We start from the raw sequence: 22,668 nt of genomic DNA on the forward strand, positions 1-22,668 counted from the left end.
AAAGCATTGTAGCCATTTGCCTACAATCTAATAATTAAGTCTCACAGTGGTTGGAATCATATGAAATAGTAAAGGGTTTACTGATAATGTATTATGTTAAAATGGAATAAACTCCCATTTTTATCTTCATGTTCTATTAACAAAGGCTGATCTCTTACTACGATCACAGTCCATGAATGACTCTGAAGGAGACAACTGTAAATTACGAAGAAGGAAATTGTCCTTTGATAGTGAAGGAGAGACAGGTAATTCACTCTATTTATAAAGTTTAAATGTAGAGTATGTGGTTATTAGTTCTTCTTACTTAATTACTCATTATATTTCTGACTTTAAGGGGAAACTTTATTCAGGTTTTAGGAAGGTAATCCTTTGCTTTTTTTCAGTGGCTAATAATATGGTTCCTGATTGAAAGCTCTCAGCGATGTCATTCAACAAAGCCATCTGATATCTATAAGGACATCACTGATAGAGAAATAGAGGAGATTGATTTTTTTTTTTTTTTAAAAAGAGGCCAACTAATAACAATTGAATAACTATGCCTCAGAGTTCTGAGCCAAGTGTTCTGGAGGCAAGACTCCCTTGCAGGCTGAGTGCTCAGTCCTCACAAGTATGCATGGCATGCATGAGGTGGGATTCTCTGAGGCACTTGCCACTCCTTTTCCCCTCTAGGTTTTTCTGTCCTTTTAACTTTTCTTTATGTTTTACTCACATATACAGCAAGTTATATTACATTTCACATTTTTAAAAAGCTACTCTATTTCTGAGAAACAAATAGTATAAAACAGCCCTTTCCCTCCCTAGGAAGAGACATAACACACCCTCTATCTTTTCAAATATAAATAGCAGGTGCTGCAACCAGATTAAGCACATCTCAGTGGGAAGTCAAATGAGGGTACATCTAATTGTGCCTGGGCAGATGGGAGAAGGCTCTCCTGAAGAAGCCTCCATGCTTGCCTCATGCTGATCCAACAAAAATTCTAGTCTTCACCTTATTTGGCCTCTCAGCAGAATCACTGTGAACCAATTCCCTTCTTCATCCTGAATATTTTTCTCTTGGCATCTGTGGCACTGCACTCATCCTGTTTTCCTCCTACTCTCACTAATTCCCTGAAGATAATCACAGGATTATTATCTTCTAAACTTGTACATTAGTTATTAAAGTTTTTCAAGGCAGGGTTCTAGGGCCTTTTCTCTTATTCTGTATCATACTCTTTCCCTGGGTGATCTTATTTGTGCCCACAGTTTTATTATATTCTCACATAAGAAATGTGCATATTTACTTCCTTTTTAAAAAATATATCTTCATTGGTTTCAGAGAGAGGAAAGCAGAGGGAGAGAGAGAGAAACATCAATGACAAGAGAGTTGTCATTGATCGGTTGCCTCCTGCACACCCCCCACTGAGCCATGCCTGGCAGGGCCATATTTCCTTCTTAATCCCAGACCACCTAAACTTCAATCTCATATATCCAACTGCCTATTAAACCATCAACTTGAAATCTCAAACACGACCAAACTCAAGATTTCCTAAACTGAACTCATGATATCCCCCTGGAAACCTGTCTCCCTATCAGTTGCCATGTCTCTAAATGGCACCACCATCCAATCAACTGCACAAACCACATATCTATCTAGGCTCTAACCTTCTCTCAACCTCTCCAGCAACTCTGGCAACAAGTCTTATTATTGCTACCTCCAGTACATCTCAATTCAGTCATCAACTAGATCCTTTTGGTTTACTTCTTTCCATCTTCATAGCCACAACTCTGAGCCAAGGTACCATAATCTGTCACCTGGAATATTAAAGTAGCATCCCAACTCACCTTGCTTCTCTCTGATCTATTGTCCGCACTGGATGACTGTTGAACTTTTTTCAAAATGCAGTTATGTTTATGTCACCCACATATTTAAAGGCCTCTAAGGATTTCCCATTCCCTAAATTCTTAATAGGGTGCTCTATGGCTACTTCTTCAGTCTTATCTGATACCACCCATGCTATCACCACTTAACGTGGCTTTCCAAGATCAGCTCCTCTATTTTGCAGCATTCCGGTTGTACTTCTATGTTTATTTGCATTGTTATTTCATAGATTTTTGTCTTCCTCTAGATTGTAAATCCCATGAAGATGGTAAATATTTAGTCACCTTTCAATGCTTGCCACGTAGCAAGTGTTCAACAAATATTTGTTGAAAGAATTAATGAATTAATAAAATAAAATTTAAGCATCTTACTGTTGATTCAATTCCTTTTACCTTTTTAATCCAAGTTCTTTTCTTGGCCTTCTTCTCTTTGAATTCTCTCCCTAGGGGAGCTCATCTACCAGCTTCAACTTGCTCCTATATTTCAAGTGAACTACATACACTGCCTTTTTGTTCATGTGTTTTTGCTCATATTATTATCTTAATTGGATTTTACCTCTCTGTACTCAAACACACACACAGACACACAACCATAGCACACTTTCATCCACTAAAGTTACTTTTTTTTGGGTCAATGTTAATCTCTAATCACATATGCAACCTAAACTCTTTCTCAGTTTCCTTAAATATATCATTTTTCTTTCTCTTATGAATTCCTGAGACACTCACCTCTTGTTATATTTTCAGAATCTGCCCTATACAGTAGTTATTGGTGAACTTGTCCTTTTTCTCTACCAAACTATAGATTTCTTTAGCAAAGAACAATTGATAAATTTGTTGAATTGGGTAATTGTTGATTCCTCTGGCTGATTATGGAACAACAAACCACTCACAGATAGGTGATCATTTATTTCTGCAATCTCCTTCATTTTTCTCTTGGTAACTTTTTCCTAAAATTGGAACCATTACTGTCAAGTCATTTTTCCATAGACTTAATCTAAATTCCTTATCTTGAAGTTCATCTCTTGTTTTGATCTTGCTGGAAATGAAGAACAGCTCGACAAGGTTGTCCATGTAATAATGTCTCCCAAACAGTTGAAGATTTATTAAATCTCTTTTTAATCTTGTTTTGTTTCTTCTTTCTCAAGCTAAATTATCTAATGTTTTAATCTCCTGAGAACATATCGCAATTTATATTGTGCCCATCCAACTAGGCATTTCTGTTGATTCTTAAACTTTCCCCCTAATCACTGGCTTAGTCTGTGACACCATTTTATATAAAGTGTTTTGCCTGCTTCCCTGCAACTCTTTGACATTTCCTGGTGTTTCAGTGAGTAAGTATGATTTGGTTAATATGAAAACATAATTAACTCCAGTTATCCAGAACCTGAGAGCCTATTCTAGTCTTCAGGACTCCATGCTACCATAGACAAGTGGAGAAGTTGCTGAGAGCAGTTTAGCCCTTGACACCCCACTCTAATGCTCTGAAGGTGCTCACCCATTCTGTACTTCTTAATGTAGAATCAATATCTAGGAGAAAAGCATACATGTAAGTAAGTATAAAAAACAGAGAACTTTCAGGAAATAATTGATGCTAAATGATATGGGGCCACATGAACTGAAACGCATCAATTATTTTAGAGTTAGTTCACTGCTCATGTGAAATAATACCTTCAGGGCAGACATCTAAAAACACTGACTATGAATTGATCAGCAGAGGCATCAAGAACCAGAGGTAAGAACACATGGTTGGGCACCAGAGAAAGACAGAAGTGGGGTCCTGTTATGCCACTCACTACCAACTTACTCAACAAGGCCCTGGAACTCTTTAGGCTTCAACCTTCACCTCTCTGCACCCCACTTCCAGTCTTGTCTACCACGTGGTGCTAAGGAGCTTACATTCAAAAAGATATATTTTAAAGTAATAGCTATAAATAGAACCTCTGGCAAGTTGACTTGAACAAACAGAAGCTTAACATATTGGATCACTTCTCTCCTAAAATGAATTTGTTGATTAAAATGATTTGTTAAGCTCCTCATGAGCTTCACATTTCTTCTGGAAAAAGAAGACACATTTCGAGACAGGAAAGAGCTGTCAGTTCAGTTCTGAATTTGAGGACATTTTTTTGTTTGTTTCTTTATCTTGAGCTGAGAATGTTAATTGATTTTAGAGAGAGGGGATGGGAGACAAAGAGAGGGAGAGAGAAACATCAATGTGAAAGAGATACATGGATCAGTTGCCTCCCGTGCACACCCTGACTGGGAATCAAACCCATAACTTTTGGTGTACTGGACAATGCTCCAACCAACAGAGCAGCCCAGCCAGGGCAGAGACCTTGTATTTTTTGACGGTATCTTCTAGTAGTTCTTTTTCCTTATTAAAATTCTGGCATGGAGGTGCCCAGGGACCTCCTAATTTGACTAGAGTCATTGTAAGAGGAAGTGCTCTAAGTCCCAAGATATAAGTAAAATGCTATTGTTACAGAAAATGAAGAATAAAAATAAATCTTCGATCTATTGAGTGGCCATGAGCATTGATAACATGGTTGGGCAGAATAGAAGTAAACAAGGCACAGCCAGTAGGAGCATATTGAAAATGGTCCGTAAGGAGTCTTCAAAGTTAGATCAGATTGTGTGTACTTCAGAGTGTGCCTGTATGATCCACTGGGTATGGGAATATTTCTTTTAAATTTTTAGGTTGTTTAGATAATATATTAATACAATTGAATATCCAGGGTAGGGCAAAAGTAGGTTTATGGAAAATAATACAATAATTAATATATAATAATATAAGAATAAATTGTGTTTTGTGTACTCACAATTGTGAACCCACTTTTGCTCCACCCTGTATAATGGCATATGAGATACAAAAACATACACAAACACACACATGTATATATTTTTTACCAATAGCGCTTTTGTGACCAGATTTTTGCAATAGTCTGCTCAACTCTTTCCAGGGTTGGAAAATTCAGCATTAAAGTCGTTACTAATGATTGACTTAGGGAGTCCATAACCTTCTGGCAGAGAAGAAGCCAATGAGCACAGCAATGTCACAGGTCCAAAAAACGGGGAAATTAATGTGCTGTTAATGATGTGCCTGTGCCAACCAAAGGGGTGAAATTAAAGTGAAAAAAATGTCCATCATCTTCTTTCCACTGGACTCAGGTGGTGCCACACATTCCCTTGGAAACAGGAACCCATTTTAAGACACTATATATGCATCATAGGAGTAGGGAGAAAAGGCTGCAGGTTCTTCATTTCCCTACCCAGGTAATTTTTATTAGAATGGGCAGGCACCTCTATATATTTCAACTGAAAAAGTGTAATGTTCCAGAAAATGAGAGTGCAAATGTCTTGAACACATCACGCCTTGCATTTCAAAGGACAGCAGCACACTTGATCTCTTTGCAATAGTGGCTTAGTGATTTCAGGTCGTCATCCAAAAAGTCAGTAAGCTTTGGAAGTGTTTCTCCAAAATAAAATAACTCCTATGAAAGTTATTGAAGTAAGGAGTAAGTATATACATTGTTAAACTTATTTTTAGAGAATAGGCATAGTCTAATTGTAATTTTACTAAATTAAGCCTTTATATATATTGGTTATTATACTTTGGCATTTCTTTGGAATATCTTCTCTAATAACAATAGTGATTAGCTTTTGTTATCCATTTCAACAATATATAAATGTATCTTTAATTTTCAAAATAGTTTTAAACTTTTTATCTTGTATTTGTATAGAAAAGTGACACTAGTCTTCTTTCAACATTCTTTGAAACTAGAAAGAAACCAAGGTACTTGAAATCAAATGAAACAATATACTTTAGACTTCAATTTCCCAGTGAAATAATTTTTTTAAATGCATCTGGCTGGAAAATGTTTGGCTTATTTCAAATTTGTTACCAGTAGGAAATCTAAGATTCAGATGCTGAGAGAGCACCTTAACTGTCTCTTTTTGACCAAAAGGTGAGGCTACCTGTTGGGTCTGACAAATAAAAATGGTAATTAATCTGAGAGAAAGACTTCATAAAAGGTGGAGAGAGCATAAGCGTTTGTTCTCAGATTGTTTGAAATGGAAGAATTTTACATTATCATTTTTAAGATCAATGACTCAGCCACTCCACCTGGACACTTTATTCTATGCTCTTCAATTCATTCTGAACTCAGAGAGACACCCACAAGACCAGTCACAAAGTGCTTTAAAATTGTGTCCTATGAGGAAAATGAAGGAGACGAGCTGTTAGTCTACAGAAACAAAAGATTAAAAAAAAAAAAAGAGGTTTTCAGTCATCTAAATCAGAAAGCAAATTCAAGGCTTAACTAAACAGGCAAACATTTTTCTTTGTACAATGATGATAACAAGTGATTATACAATCTCACTTCTAGCAAAGGGGAAAATGTTAAACTTTCAGATTACTGCCTTCAGAATAATATTTCTACATAAATAAAAATAGCATTAGAAAAAAACAGTACCTACTACTATTCAATATCCATCAAATAATCCACTTTAACTAGGAAAAGGCAGAAGTGAAACAGGCCATCAAAGTCAAGAAGTACCTGGAAGCTAATTAGAATGCATTTCAGCCCAATTTCATGTGTTGCATGAGCCACCTCCAGCCTAAGCCTGAGCAGTTTCTATTTTTAATCCACAAATAGATTGTCATTTCCACTTCCATTTTAAATGATGGAATAGGAAGCTGTGATTTATTTAGTAGGAATAGAAGAATGTCGCAGTCAGGCTGCATCAAAGAAACCGTTCAGATGACCTGGATTCCAGGAAGCAACTGGCTGACTGTCAGGTGGCAATGAACATGGAAATAAAGGTTTGAGTAATTCTCCTTACATAGTGAAACAATTCAAAGATATCAAACGTTTTCTTCTTTCATGATCCTGCTTTTACTTGGAATTTTAGCTAAAGGATTTAGATGCCAAATACATGAAGTAATTTATTCCATTTTACTATCTGACTAAATAATAATCCCTCATTTACCACATTTTGTAAATACTTGTCCTGAGTGGAAATCAGCAAATTATAATTCAATTTAACAGTATATGTTAACTGATGAATTTGTCCCTAATCATCCAAAATTAAACCATAAATTAGTAAACAAAGACCAAGGTCCATGTGGTAGGTGGGACAGAACATTTTACTGGTAATGTGTGAGGATCTAAAAACCTACAGAGAAGTTCCAAGACCTTTCAAGCCAAAGAGACAAAGTGGTTTAATAATTTTTAAGCTACATTCAACACAAATATTCATGTTTGCATTCCCATATTTCAATTAAAGCCAAGTGACTGAATGGTTAAATCAGTTTGCATTAGATTCTGCTAGAAAAGATACCATGAAAGTATTTAAAAGAAAAGCTGATTCAATCCCTTCTGGTGGCCCAACTGCACAAAGGTGTACTTTGTGGCAGCAAATTGATGCAATTCACTGAGCAGGTATGAGGAGAATTTAGAAAAGTGAAGCTTTTCTTTTTTAAAAAAATCATTTACCAGCATAAAATTGGAAACTATTATTTTTTGAGGAATGAAATGATATGTTCATAAAGTGGAGAATGTTGACCAAATTTTCAGGAGGGGAGAATTTAAACATCGAAGAAGACAGAGGAAGAAATGATAAGAATTAAGTTTAGAGGCTTGAGGACACTGGAGGAAAAAGGGTTGTGTAGGAAGGGCTGATCTAAATATTTACAACCAATTAGATTAGTGGTTGATAGGGAAACATAAGTGACACTGAGTAACCAATGATGCCTACGGTGCTTGAGTTTGGAAAGGTCTGTGGTCTTCTCAGCAAAGATGAAATCACTGAGCAAGTGTGAACTCTTAAGGAAAATAAATTGAGCAATCGCTTTTGCTACATTTAACTTTCATTGACAGAGCATTAACTCCTTAATAACAATTTTACATGAGGCTGATTTTTGAACTCTATCCATTTTTACACTAGGTTGCTTTCTGGCTTCTCATATTTTAAATTACGATATTTTAAATAAAGAAAAAAAATCTCTGTTTAATTTCTATCATGGGAATTTTAAAAAACAGTTGGAAGTTTCTCTGGAGTGGCCTTAAATTCGTTCATTTGGCCTTCTATAAATAACAAAGTAAGCTCAATCAGGCAGAGAGTAGATGGGAACACTGTCTCAACCAGTTCTCTAGAAAGTGATATACCTTCTGGGGTAGGTTGGTTAGCTCTTAGCAGTAACCAGATGGAGAATGATACTGTCTCCCCAGGAGACTAATGGAAACAACTTCTGGGATTTGTCTCTTGAGGTTTTCTTGCTGAAATATGTTCTAACACAACCTTAAGGGCTGAAATTATCCTGCATAAAACTGTCAATAGGTACTACTGGCTTTAATGTAATTGGTGAACCTACCTTAATTACTGTATTTAGCTTTATAGTCTTTTCAATATGCTACACAAACAGACTACCTAGAATGTCAAGCCATTACATTGAACTACAGTTGAAATTCAGCTTGCTCTCCTTTAGCACCAGGAGGCTTCCAGGTTTGACCTTTGCAATGTGTGAAGGGCCGCCACTGATGCCAGGGTGTGAAAGTTAAAAACAAACAGCAAGCAGCTTAGTGGTGAGATTTCAGAAATGGGACACATTTCCCCTCCCTTTTTTATTTCCTTAAAGAGATAATGCACCAGATTTTAAGAATACAAGTGACTATTGAGCAGGTATAAGGTCATAAGTTATTCTCTAGTTTTTTCCTCCTAAATTATACTATTAAAGATAATCTTTTAATTTTAAAATGAATCATGTATTTCATTAGGATGATCTAATATTCCTTGAATTAAGAAAATAAACCTCCTTCAGTAGCTACATTTTCAATAGGAAAAAACAAAGAACTTTTCTGGTGGTTTTATAGAAAATTCTGTTGAAGTTATTCAAAGAACATTATTTATTGAAAAGGTAGTTTGTGGATAAATAGTGTCATATGCGTAGAGTGTCACATTTAATTATCTTCTACAAAATAACTTTCCTTGATAGATTTTGGCAAAGGAAACAGTACAAATGATGCTGAAGACTCTGGAGATACCATAAGAAATTATCAGAGTTCCAAGAAACACGTCGAAGAGAAAAAAAGCAGATCTTCCTCTTTCATCTCCTCCGCCGACGATGAACAAAAGCCTCTCTTCTCAGGGATAGTAGACTCCCCTCCAAGGGCAGGGAAAGCAGCGGGACTCAGTTTTAAAGAAATAGTGCCCACGTCAGGAAGAGCTCACATAGATAAAAGGAGTCACTCCTGCAAAGGTAACCGAGTGTCTCAGGACTCCGCTTGTCTTTCTTTGGTGCTCATCATAAAGTGGTGACTTTTCACAAATAAAGAGCTGTACTGACATATGTTAATCTAATCTTTTGTGATTTCATGAAATATTGGCAAAGAGTTCAAATCTCACATCTACAAAGTGTTCGGACCATTCTGGAGTAGTGAGAATTATTCCCAAGTAATGATAGCATGAAAGGTTTTTTTTTATGGCCAATCAGACTTAACGTAATGACATGTAGAACCCTATTGTTTTATAGCATGAAAGGCCAATGCAATAACACTACGGCAGATGCCAAAAAAAAAATCTGTTTACTGGGAATTATGAGAATAGGAGGGAAAATGCCCCTAGATAAAGTATGCTCTTGGTCCAACTCGTATGAATACATTTAACAGCTCCACCAAAAGGAATACCCAAATATATGGGGTTTGCTGTAGAAAATATGCATGAAATGGGTAATAATGAATGCAAAGTTGATAATAAAGCATGGGAAATTTTGGAAAACTTGAGAACTACCACTTGGAAGAACAATTAGTTTAGTATAACAGGATCTAGATCTACAGATCTTGGTAGATTTATCTATTAAGTGGGTGCAAGAATAGGTGTGGTTCAGACTACTTGGGTTCCAATCACAACTCTGTCACTTGTTCCCTTTATGACTTAGGATAAGTGACTGACAGACCCCACGAAGACTCAGTTTTCACATTTTTAAAATAGAAATAATATTTTCTAACTAACAATTGTTAACAAGATAACACACATAAATTATCTTTTCTGAAATAAAATCTCCAATTAAGTTTAGCATTTTCTCACAGGTTTTATTTTTCTAACCCGTTAAGCGTTCAGTATGTCCCTGGATATATAAAAATGTAGAAGGCATAGCAAAAAGTCTAAAGAATATAACAGAAATGAGGTGAAAATGGGATGTTCTCAGACTAGCATGATAGCAAAATTGTGGGACAGAGTAAGCAAATATTATCTATAATTGTCACCATTATTTAAAGTGACTATATTTGACAACAAAAGTTTTATTGAATCTAGGATGTCTAGGCTTTACATTTTTCCACAGTTACTTTCCCTATCTTATCAAATCAGCCTCTGCCATGACCCCACATTGAAGTAAGCTAAGAATATAAGCAAATGTTCTCTGGACAATCTAAAATCTTGATGAAGTGAATGAAAATAGTACCTCATTTATCACAATGGAAGAATGGAATATTAGATGTGATTACCAAATGTCCCATTTTAGTTATTGATGAAAACGAATTCTGGGAAGTGCTAAAAAGAGAAAACGGTTGTATCATGGAAGTCAAAAGTTCTTTGAGCCTCAAGTGACAAGTTATTGAAGATATAATTTGGGGATTTTATTCAATTTTATAACGCCTGCCGCTGACAGTGAATCCTCATGCCCTTCACCTTGTGTTTTTCTCTGCCACTTCCTCCAATTATCTTGTTATTCTACATGCACGATAAAATAGTATTCTTACAAATAAGTTTAATGTCCATAAATTTTTAAGTTTTAAAAATGTATAATGCAATTCCTATTCAAATAATAAATAATTACTTTGAAAATGCATAGCTAAATATGCATGTCAATTGAATAAACGTAATTGATGCCGTAACATCCATGTGACAGTTAACCTGGATAATTAATATGGTTAACAAATGAAGAATTATAAAACCACTGCCGATTTCATTCTCTTAATGATTATTTAGGGTGAAGTAATATGGGATATTTGAGAATTTGAATAACATGTATTATGCAGCTGTACTGCTGCAGTTTGAGTTACTAAATCCCTACAATTTCTAGTTTGATCATTAATAGGAAATTTCCCTTACTCACATTCCTGGCATTTGTCATGCTGAATCCAGCAGGAGAGCATCTTTAGGCAAAACTAAAAAGAAAAAAAGAATGAAACAGACTGTTATCCTATTTAGATTGAGGTCAAAAGTTGACTCTAGGAAAATTGTGTACCCAGAGAAAAAAAGTTTACTTTCTGTTCATCCATTTCCAGGAATGTGTTTTGCAGCTATAGCAACATTTTCCAAGGCAACCGAGTGCAGATTCCTTCTGAGCTATATTTAGAAAGTGTCCACAAGGATGTTCATTTTGATCAAGACCCTAACCAGGATTTCCCCTTTGAACTCCTTTTTAATTTTTTTATATTGCTGTTAAAACAAGCAAATCACACATATCCAGATTTTAATAAAAGATTAAATTATAATCAAGGAAGCCTCTATCTTAAGTTTACACTTTATGCATTTCTTCTAAAGGAACATGATACTTTTTTTTTCCTCGAACACTGAAGAAAAAATATAATCCTACATAATTTATTGCATGTGCCTCACCATCGTTCTTTAAATATCAATTTATTATATACGATTTGAGAATGAGAGAGCTGTTAAGCATAGGCAGACATTCTGTACACTTTCTCGGCACAAAACTTATGAGCGTAATATGTAACTTCATCTTATCAATTATTGTTTTATTTTAAATCCTTACATTAACCAGCTAGCAGGCAGCCAGACAGGGACAAATACTGACATCACCAAGCCATTAATATGTGTATTATGAATGTTTGGCATTGCTGCTCCAAAATTGAAAACTTAGTGTACTGGGACATAATATCTTTGTTTTTCATTTAAAATAGTCACATGCCTTGAAGAATGTTTTACTTTTCACTGAAAATCTGCTGATATACTAGTTAAAACTCCAGGAATTTCATATTTTTGTTTATTTTCATTTTGTTGAGTGTGGTAAATTATTTACTGTCACTTTTTTAAAAAACAAAACAAAACACCAGGATCCCATAGGCTAAGGAAGCCTTCATCACGAAGAACCATTCTGGAATTCACAGCAGGCCGTCTGAGGCCGGCCACCCTACCGTTTCACAGCACAAGCAACCCTGACCTGAGATTTTCCCAGTGCTGCCCTTGGGTGCTTCAGTTCCTTTGTTACAGCTTCACTTAATTGAAGCAGAAATTGTAGGCAGCTCATTAGAGAAATTTCTGTGTATTCTGTGATAAAAGGATAGGGATAGAAAAACCATGAAAAACAATATAGAAATTTTGCCTGCTATTTGAAGAGAAAGGGTTTACTTCTGCGCTATCCGACTATACTTTGGAGAAACTGTAGGAAAGGAAGGGGTTTGGAGAAGTCCTACACATCCTGGTCCTTATTTCTAGAATTATAGCTAATCCTCACCAAGTCAGTTACTTTCTGTCTATTTTTTCAACAGCCAAAGATATAAATTCCTTACCTTGACATACCTTTTGCAGAGTTTAATCATAGTTACCTGCCCCTCCCCGCCAAAAAATGCCCAGCAAACCAAAATCACTACTTCTAACTTAAATGTGAAAATGAAAACCAGTTTTACATCATCTTTTCCTCCTACCATTTCTCCCAGTGAGGAAGAAATGTCACTCTTCTTTAATTGTAAAATAAACTCCCAGTTCCACTAGTATTTTTTCATGGGTTTTATTTTCCAACTTTTTAATCATTTTAAGCCTTCTCTAGATATGTAAAATGTAGAGGGTAAGAAAGCATAGCAAAAGCCATCAAAAGTATATGACAAAAATGAGAAAAAAGAAAGATATTGTATTTGCTCTTAGATATCGCTAACTTGCAAATACAGATTGTAGGAGAAACAATAAATTAAGAGAAGCTCAGAAAACAAATCTCTGTATGAAAAATGACCAAAACCACGCTAGACTGAATTTCTCAGGTTTAGGGCCTCTGTCTTCTTTGTCTTTAATTCCTCTGTCTTCAGGACACTGTCTGGCACATAAGAGACACACAGAGCTTTTGAAAAGAGGTTGTGAACAGATAAGCAATATGCTTTAAAGTATAGTAACACAAAAAAATATTCTAACTAAAAGAGCCACAGAAAAACTATTGGATGTTACTGTGACTATACTAAGGGACAGTGTAGAAGGAGCTCGAAGGAGACAGAAAAACTTAAAAAAGAGTCTCATGGGACTAGAGGACCTTTAAGACTCTTTTCATCTTTTATGACTTACGGTTTCTTGGCTCGACTTTGAGTTGGGTTGGCCAAGGGAATTCCCCTGAATATCAGCACTTCCCCGTGGCTCTCCCCTTGGGCCCACTCTAAATCATGAAGGATGCAAATTATCCTGTGGGAAAGAACCCTAAAATCTTAAACCCAAGTGTGAAGTAGTCCAAACAAATGGTGCTGTTTCTTCCCAAATACAAAATCACAAAATCACTGCTCTCTTGAGTTAACCATCCAAGTTTTCTTTCTGTTTTACTACAAACAGAAAGAAGACAAACTTGTATTTAAGAACTGGCTGTATGTTTTTATTCATATGGAAATGGACAAGAGAGAGGTGGCAAGCAGGGTTGGTGGGTGGGACACAGGTAGTTACCGGTTGCTGTTCCTGGACAGGTCCCTTAGTCACTCTTGGTCTCTGTCTTTGGGTTATACTTTAAGACCCTTTCTTGCATGTATTTGGATGTCTCTGTGTTACTGACCCCAGTGAGCACCCAAAGAAGTTGACATCCGTCTTGCTATTTCCCACAGAGATCGCTGACACAAGAAGCTGGGAACAAGACAACGCCCAGACCCAGGCCTATGAGTCGAGTCCCTCAGCACCTCAGCAAGCTGCCTGGGGGATCTCGGAAACTGAAAGTGACCTCACCTATGGGGAAGTGGAGCAAAGACTGGATTTGCTTCAAGAACAACTTAACAGGTATAGCAATGGCAGGCCAAAGAAGACATAAACGATGCCCTTAGTTGGGTCTAGCTTCATTCCTTGTATACAGAAAGTTCCTCATGCCATAATCTCATATTTTCCTTCCACATTTACTGATTTGAAATAAGACTAGGAATTGACAGAATTATTAATCTGTGCTTCGAAGAGCATTTATTTAGAACACTTGATATATTTGGTAGCGTAAATCCTACTTTTTCTTTACTTGCCATAAAACTAGTATATCACCCACAGTAGCGGCCTAAGAAAACTTTTCATATTTAGCTTGTTGACAAACACCCTTCCTCTTTTCATGCTGCTTTTATGCTTTTTGGTTGTGCCTGGTAACTTAGTTATGTGTTCTAACATTTCTTAAAAACCGTCAACAAAATTACTTAAACATTTAGTTATTCAAGTCAACTTGTTAAAGATGTGATTGAATTGAAAATCTCACAGAGTTGAAGCCCATATCCTCTCCATTTTCCTTCTATCTTTGAGCTATACTTTTTTAAAATGAGGATTTAATTTTGGTTTTAGGGAGGATGGGACTCTTTAACCCAAATCTAGGTGGATTTGTTAAAATTAAACTGGTCGTTAAGACTCAGGAAAAAAAATGCATGAAGGAGTATAATATATCTGCTTAGTTGTAGCTCATGTGGGACTTTACACTGATTCAAAGGCAGCCCCAGGTACACCACCAGGCAAGGGATTCCAGTGGTGACAGATGAATCAAACTGTAATGTGCAAATCACAGGGTTTACTAAATCAGTTTTAAACAGACCATGAGAGATGAGAAGAGCCAGATGCAGTAACTAACATGTTTCTATGAAGTGCGAGCTTGGTAAAAGGACCACAGTACCTGAATCCTGATTTACCCCAAGTTCACATCTGTCACATCAGCTTTCTCTGCTGATGGTGTGGTTACGAGGCTCAGAGTTGAGGTTTGCACAAAGGGTCCACAGACAAAAAAAAATCCCCTGTGCCAATGGCACACACTTGCTCTGTCCCAGAGATAGATGTAAGGCCAAATGCCTTACTTGTCATTAGCCTGCTGAACAACAGTGTGTTTATTGGCCTTTTGTAGGTAAAGCATATGTGAAGCCAGACTGAACCTATACCGTGTACCCCCAATGGGTGATCAAATTTGGGGGCAAAAGTGTCTGCCCAGAGGTGACATGAAAATAATTTTTTCTTTCCATCTTTTTCTACGTATCAGAACTACACTCTGGTTTGTTACATCATATTTCTGTTCTATTTTTGGCATGTCTTACAGGTTACTTGCTTACTGTCTGTATTTAATACATCTGTGAATCCCACCCATGTCTAATGTGCTACTTGCTTATGCATTATCTATACTTAACACATCCTCTAAGTTTTGCCTATACGTATGTTACTTCTTAACTTACTATCAAATTAATACTTCTTATGTATTTTATACATCCTGCTTGTTGTTTCTATTGCTTTTTTAAAAAAAATTTATGCTAGAATTGAAGTTTCAAACAATACAGTAAACACATTAAATTGTGTGTGCACACACACATACATTACCATACACCTTAATTGAATTTAAAATCCCTGGTGCTGAGGTCCATGTCTCATTCCCAAGTGTCAAATTCAAGTTTTGTAAATGGAAACACACCTGAGAAAATTAAAACAGGTTATCATTTACTTAGAGTCAATAATTCCTAATTAAAGTATAAGAACTTATCATGATAATTATTATTGGTAAGAGAAGCATATTTAGTTACTTAATACATATGCTTTTTCTCTCTCCCTACTACATATACTAACCACTTTGCTATTTTATCTATAATATACATAAAACTACATATAATGTATAATATATAAAAATTGATGTGTGGCCTGAACTTGAACTTTGATTCTTGTGACAGAAAATAACTGCCCATTTCTTTACTGCCAAGACATAAGTGTATATTCAGTTTGTTTAGTAAATAAAAAAGTGAGAATGAATGGAGGAGTGACAGGGAAAGCAGTGAGTTCTTCAGCACAATTCTTGCAAAGTACATGTAATTGGTTAGCCTATGATAAAGTCCTAACTCTGCTACTTAACGGCTTACGGGATGGGTCAAGTCATTTAAATTTCTCCAGCTTCAGTTTCTTTCTTTGAGTCCTATCTATCTGTAATGCCATTTTGAAGACTACGACAATAGATGTGGAAACTCTACAAAATAAAAGGTGTTGTACTTGCAGCTAGGTGAAATTTTATTAACAATGACCTTCATTTCTATCATTGCTGTTTCTCTTCATAGTTTATTCTCTTACTTTACATGTATTCTGTATTTCCTGATTTGGACCTTTCTTCAGAACTAAAGTTGATGTTTTAGGTTAGCTGTGTTGCCTTGTCATGTGCACCAGCCATTGCAGTTAGCATTAAGTCACAGATTACGGAAAACATTTGTTTTCAATATATCCCAGGGCTGAAAGTATAAAGCTTTAATGGCACATACACCTAGGACCCATTTAGTTTGCAACTGCTCATTAGTAATATAATTGTTATTTTATTACGCTAGTTTTATTATTATTATTATTATTATTGTTGTTGTTGTTGTTAGAAACTTTTCCACAGCTAAAGTACAATTAAATCTGTTTTGACATGGCCCCAGCATCTGTATATTCTTAGACATACTTCTTTTCCTTTGACTAACTTCTTTCTATTTCTGATATTTTCACAAATACTTTATGGTCTAACTCAACTTAGCCTCTTTTGAAGTCTAAAATATAAAATCCAAAATATTGCATTTACTGCCATCTCCAGCAACCTCTTTCCTCCACTTTACCCTGGAAGGCCAAAACAGCTTTGAAGAGGGCCACACGATTTGGTCTTTAACTAGGGGGTGAGAATCTTGAGACACTTTTTAGAGTTGGGTCTACCCCCTTAGCTTCAGCATTCTGTTCAAATGTAGAGCCATGGATTTCTACCCCCATTTGTCTCATCCAAACACACATGTTAAGCACACAACGCAATAAAGGCAAATTTAAATGTTCTGTCTTGAATTGTCCTTGCTGGTGCTGCTTTCCTGCTTTAATAGCCAATTAAACTATATTTGCTGTAAAGGTTCACATAAGAAATGTGCCTATATGTTTATATATTATGCCTACAGATATACATGTTTAGGGAAATCATTAACACTTGATCCTAAAGCAGTGCTTCTCAAACTGTAATGTGCATTTAAAGCACCTGGGGATCTCGTTAAAATGCAGATTCTAAGTTAGTAGGTCTGGAGTCAACAGAGATTGCACATTCTAACAAGCTCCAGGCTTTGACCACACTTCGAGTAGGGAGGCCCTAGAGAATGTAGAAGCTCTTAGTAATGATGCCATCCCTTGCAGAACACCCAGAGCAATTTATCTGTTGCCTTCCTTATGGCACCGAGCACTCGCTTCACCTAGTGTGATGGGTTTTTAGCGTTCCAGGTGGTCCGCTCCAGTCAGCACCCGAGCTCAGGGTCTGTATTTATCAGGTTCTCCCTTCACCTTCCTACCTAACACAGTGCCTGGTACATTGTGAGTTTTTGAGTGAATGAAAACATTCATTGTTACACATCAATAAAGCGATGCTGAGGTAGGGAAAGAAGAAGAATTTTTCCTCTACCTTTCTGAGTACTTGGTTGAGACTCCTGTAATAAAAGACATGTTAGCAAAGGGGAAACAAATATATGCTTATTAACATGTATACTCATGTATACATGGGAAATACCCAGGGAAAAATGAGTAACTTCCAAGGTGGCTTAGAATTCAAGAGTAAATACCGTCTTAATAGAGCAAGGGGCAGGGGGATGTAGGCCTCTTAGAGGAGAGTGAATGATTTTTAGGAAAGATGAATGGACCCACAGAAAAAGAGATGGGAGGCATGATAGTTTGTGACAAAGTTTGCCTGGGTGTGGAACTTCGAGTCTCCTCTCCTGTGAACAAGAGTCAGTCTTTCCTGGGAGACAAAAATCCCGGGGAGGGGACTTATGACAATTCAGTTCATTTGGGTGAACCTGCCTTTAGGCAGATAATGGGAGTTCAGAGAAAGCCTCTCCCTGCTTTTGCTGTTTTTCAAAGTGCCTGAGGCTCAGAATAACCAATATGCTAACGTGGCATATTTGGGCGTGGCATTTCTGCTACCCTTCACTGACCAAAAAAGTTTTTAAACTGGGTTGTTCTTTTCTGTTTTAAAGGTCAAGCTGGATATTTTAAAAATTCTCTGTTATTCCTCCTGACTAAAGCAGATTATTTTGTCTCAATAGAAGAGTCCATTCAATGAAGCCAGTAGACCCCAGACATAAAAAGTGAAAATATAATCTATGCATAGTAAAGAAATTCTTCACTAAAGCTCCCCTTTGTTGAATAGCTTAGTCTGTTCTGGCTGCTATAACAAAAATACCATAGAATGGTGGCTTATAAACAACAAATATTTATTTCTCACAGTTCTGGAGGTTGGGAAGTCCAAGAACAAGGTGCCAGAAGATTCAGTATCTGGTGAGAGCTAGTTTCCTGGCTCATAGACGATTGTTACTCACTGTGTCCTCACAGGTAGAAAAAGGAAGGAAGCTCTCTGGAGTCTCTTTTATAAGGGCACTAATTCCATTCATGAGGGCTTTACTCTCATGACCTAATCACCTCCCAAAGGTACCACATGTTAATACCGTCACATTAGGGGTTAGAGCTTCAACACATGAAGGGGGTGGGGGCATCGACATTTAATCATTGCATCGAAGAGCCCAAAAGATCAAATCACCAGTTTATAAAACAAAACTAAGTACTCAAAATCACTGCAGGAAGGGAGACTACCATTTTGACAGAGCCTAAGTGATATCTCAGAAGGGGATAAGAAATAGGGTATTTATAGGATTTTAGACTCTGGGCCTTTCAAGGTAAGGAACTGATTGGAAATGGGCAAAATTCATGACATAATAGCTCAGAATTGTTGGACAAAATGAGGTAAGGCTCTTGAAGCAAGTCTGGATAAATAAAATTTACTTGATAAGCACACTTGAAGGAGAAGTGAGTCCCACTCATGGCAGCATGTTATAATCAGTAAAATTCCACCTTCCAATAGATTTTTTCCTCAGAGACTCTGTTCAAATAGAATCTATGGTATATAGATCTCATTTCTCAGAGACCACTGCTGTTTGACAAAGGTTTCATAGGACTCAGAACCATTACCATAATTTTTGACTGTCTGTTGGGGCTTGAATTCTCTTTATATTGATGAAGTTTTTATTGCATGCTCCATCCCCAAATCCTTTTAAATTCAATGTAATGAACGTGTAAGCCATTCGCTAAATATTAAATGCTATTAGTGATAAGATAAATTTGTACAGAGATATTTACAATGAAGACTGAATGTGGAATTTTCTTTGGGGACTCAGAAGAGAGAGAAATTAATTCTGAATGGGTCAAATGAGGGCAGATTTTTGGTTGCAGATTCAATTTAAGCTGGACCTTGAAGACTGAAAAAATGATATACAATAAAATAGTCTGTTCAATTTAGTTGACACCATAAAAAATTAGATCAATCCTATGGGTAACAAGTAGATAAACTAGTTGGTGACTCAATTTTTCTTTTTTCAATGTGTGCTTTTGTCATTTACAAGTCAGAATCATGTATAATTTACAGCCATTGGTTTAGAAGACAATAGGTTCTATAAATTTATAGAACACCTATAAGAATAGTATTTCTCAGAAGGAAGATTTGTAGTATCAATTAATATTAAGAGTTAAAAAGAAAAAAAATGATATTTTCTCATGTTTTTGAGGTTTATTCTGTTCTCTTTCCAAAGGCTAAATTCCATAAAAATAGCATGTATATAATTGAGCAAAATTAGGTTTATGATTTTAACATTTTTGTTAAGATTTAGCTTTTCTTTGCATTTTTCACTCAGAGACAAAACAGAAGCACAAGTCAATAAAGAGTTAAAAGAAGAGTTGCCTAAAGAGGCATATGGTCCAAATTTTCTGTTCTTATGCCCACAAAATTCTCCTTTTTTAATGCCGTTAACACATGCAAAAGAGAAGAATCAGCCCTATTGTATTTTTCTATTTTCACTTGAATTTTAATTTAAAATGAGAATAAAATTAACAAGCCAGTTGGCTACTTGTGAGCTTTGAATAAAAAATGATCAGACTGGTATTTTGCAAGTCAGATAGATCATAGAAGCAAGTGAACTTTTACGTTGTTTTGTTTCTTAAATACCAAAGGCTCTGAACTGTGGATGGGAAAGGAATTTAACAGTACTTAACATTACAGAAAGACTGCAATAAATAATGTACAATTCTTGATGTGAATAGGAGATAGACAAAGTAAAATAAAGGTAATATAAATTTGAAACAAGTAAGAAATTATCCAGTTGTAACCATGAAAGAGATATGCTAACCATGCCCTGGCTGGTGTGGCTCATTTGGTTGGGCATTGTCCTGTGTACCCAAAGATCACTGGCTTGATTCCAGGGCAGGGCACATGCCCAGGGTGCTGGCTCGATCCCCAGTAGGGGAGCATGCCAGAGGCAGCCGATCCATGTTCCACTCTCACATCGATGTTTCTCTCTCTCCTTCTCCCGTCCTCTCTCTCTTAAAAATGAATAAAAAATATTTTAAAAAATGAAATAAAGAAAGGAAATGTGCTAACCAAATCTCTTTTTTATAGAGTAAATAAATGTCCACAAGAAACTGGGCAAAGCCTGATTAAAAAGAAAATACAACTATTGATTAAAAATAGATTCTCAGTGCATTTTACATTTTGAAACCAATAAAGCTTAATTGTAAAAATGTAATGCAATGTACATTGTAAAAATACAGTCTGTTCCATTCAGCTGTTTTTCTGTTAAGATCTTATTAAATAAGCAGGAAAGCAACGGTCTTTCTCAGAACCATTAGTGAGACATAGAAAGTTAGCTTCAGCCAGGAGAGAATCTCCGTGCTCCCTCTCCTGTTCTTTTTGTTTAAAGCAGGGCCATAATTCTGTTTGTTTGTGGTTGTCTTGTTTGGGTGGCAAAATTATGCTCAGAAACTGATTTGTCTTTGCCAACAATTTATTTAACAGAGGTTTGCTTTGGGAATGATAATTTCACAAGACAATAGCATACAGGATACTATCTCTTAATAAGCCAAATAAAGAAATAACATACTCCAAAGCAATGATAGATTAATTACACTATTTTTCCAGGTAAAGGGAGGAGGAATGAAAGGAATAAAGTCCAAATTTAGCTGAGGTACCTTTTATATGAGTAGGCACTTGGGAGAGGCACTTGGCCAACCAGGAGCTGACATCCATCGGCCCGCACACTGCTAGGGAACAGAGGCGCCAGCGCTGGTGGGCATTCGGGGCTGCAAGAGTGATCACTGCAGGGCCGCTGCACGGCTCTGCGCCACGGCCCTCGGGGACGCCTCACTGAGGCAGGAACAGACGTTTCTGCTCTTCCTGGGCCTGCTGCACTCTTTAGCTCCTTGGTCACAGCAGGAGCAAGTGTCTCAAGATCTCCAAGGGCTATTTAGGTCAGCAAGGTGTCAACCTGCCCAGACCTAAGCTCTAGGATTGTCCTCACAAACTCTTAGTGCAGCGGTCCCTCTGTTTCCGAATGTTACCCGTTTGGGAGACCCTTCGAGCTCTGAAACATTCAAAAACCAAGGGATCCACAGCCCACAGCTGGACCTCAGGGTCTTGCCCTCAGCAGAAGCCACGTGGAGTGTTCGACTTCCGAGGCGTGTTCGAAAACCGAAGCATATGCCTCCAGGTTTACAGTGTTCGTAAACCGAAATGTTCCTCAATGGAGACGCTCGAAAACCGAGGTACCACTGTATTTGTAGTTTAAATGTCCCCTTGCCATCATTGCTTCTCCACATGTTCTTAATCGATCACAACAGAGGAGGGGATCACTTCTGACACAACATACTTCGCTCTCATAGCAAAACAACTTCAGTTCTACAACTTTTTTTTGTTTTCGTCGTAAACAAGTGGATTAAAACAACTTTACTTAAGTCATTAGCAAGTGGATTTAAAATCATATTAAACCAATACACAATAGTGGTGTTGAAATTTTCTCAGATTCTTTAGAATGATGAACCATTTCAGGACGGTCTTCCCCCATTTCTGTCTGTCCTGCAGACTTGAATCCCAAATGACTACTGACATCCAGACCATCTTACAGTTGCTGCAGAAGCAAACCACTGTGGTCCCCCCAGCCTACAGTATGGTGACTGCCGGAGCGGAGTATCACAGCCCCACCCTCCGCCTGATGAGGACCAGTTACCCGGGAGCGTCCATCAAGACGGACAGAAGTTTCAGTCCTTCCTCACAAGTGAGTGTAAATAGTGCACAGCCAAGAGGGTCTCTCAAAGGGTGTTCTAGGGACCACCTGAATCAGGATCACGTGGGGTGCTGTGGAAAAGGCACATTCTCATTCTGCTTAATTACAATTTCTCATTCTTATGCTCATTTAAAGTTTGAGAACAAAGGGCCTAGATGAATGATCTTAAAACAATTTTTTTTTTTAAAGAAAAAGCTTTCTTCAAGCATCAGTCTACTTCAGTTTGCATATGGCAGAGCTTTGAAAGCTAAGGAGAAGCCCTGGGTCCAAAAATCTCTTCAGAGACAAGACTGTACTTCGCTCTCTTGACCAGCTGCACCCTTGGGCAGGGTCTCAGGAAGGAAGCAGAGGAGAACCAGCTGGCCACAGAAGACCTGAGGTTCAAGGGCAGTCAGATTAGTAACCTTAAATACCGGTGCCCTACCTCTAAACTTTTTTTTTTTTTTTAACCTGGAGGACTGTAAGAGGAGGAATTATAAAGTGTCCTTCATCTTGCCTCTGAAGCCCTCCAAATGAA

At 37.0% G+C, this 22,668-nt stretch overlaps 1 protein-coding gene across 1 annotated transcript in view; it reads left to right on the top strand.

Annotated features, from left to right (window-relative positions):
* KCNH7 (potassium voltage-gated channel subfamily H member 7) overlaps nucleotides 1-22,668 on the top strand; it is a 391,952-nt gene that overhangs the window by 366,063 nt on the left and 3,221 nt on the right. The window contains exons 11-14 of the mRNA XM_016197612.2: nucleotides 146-245; nucleotides 8,852-9,115; nucleotides 13,671-13,839; nucleotides 21,950-22,142. Coding sequence (XP_016053098.1) covers nucleotides 146-245; nucleotides 8,852-9,115; nucleotides 13,671-13,839; nucleotides 21,950-22,142 — 726 coding nt within the window. The remainder of the gene's footprint in view (nucleotides 1-145; nucleotides 246-8,851; nucleotides 9,116-13,670; nucleotides 13,840-21,949; nucleotides 22,143-22,668) is intronic.

This window comes from Miniopterus natalensis, chromosome 8 (assembly GCF_054644295.1).
Source record: "Miniopterus natalensis isolate mMinNat1 chromosome 8, mMinNat1.hap1, whole genome shotgun sequence".
Taxonomy (NCBI): Eukaryota; Metazoa; Chordata; class Mammalia; order Chiroptera; family Miniopteridae; genus Miniopterus; species Miniopterus natalensis.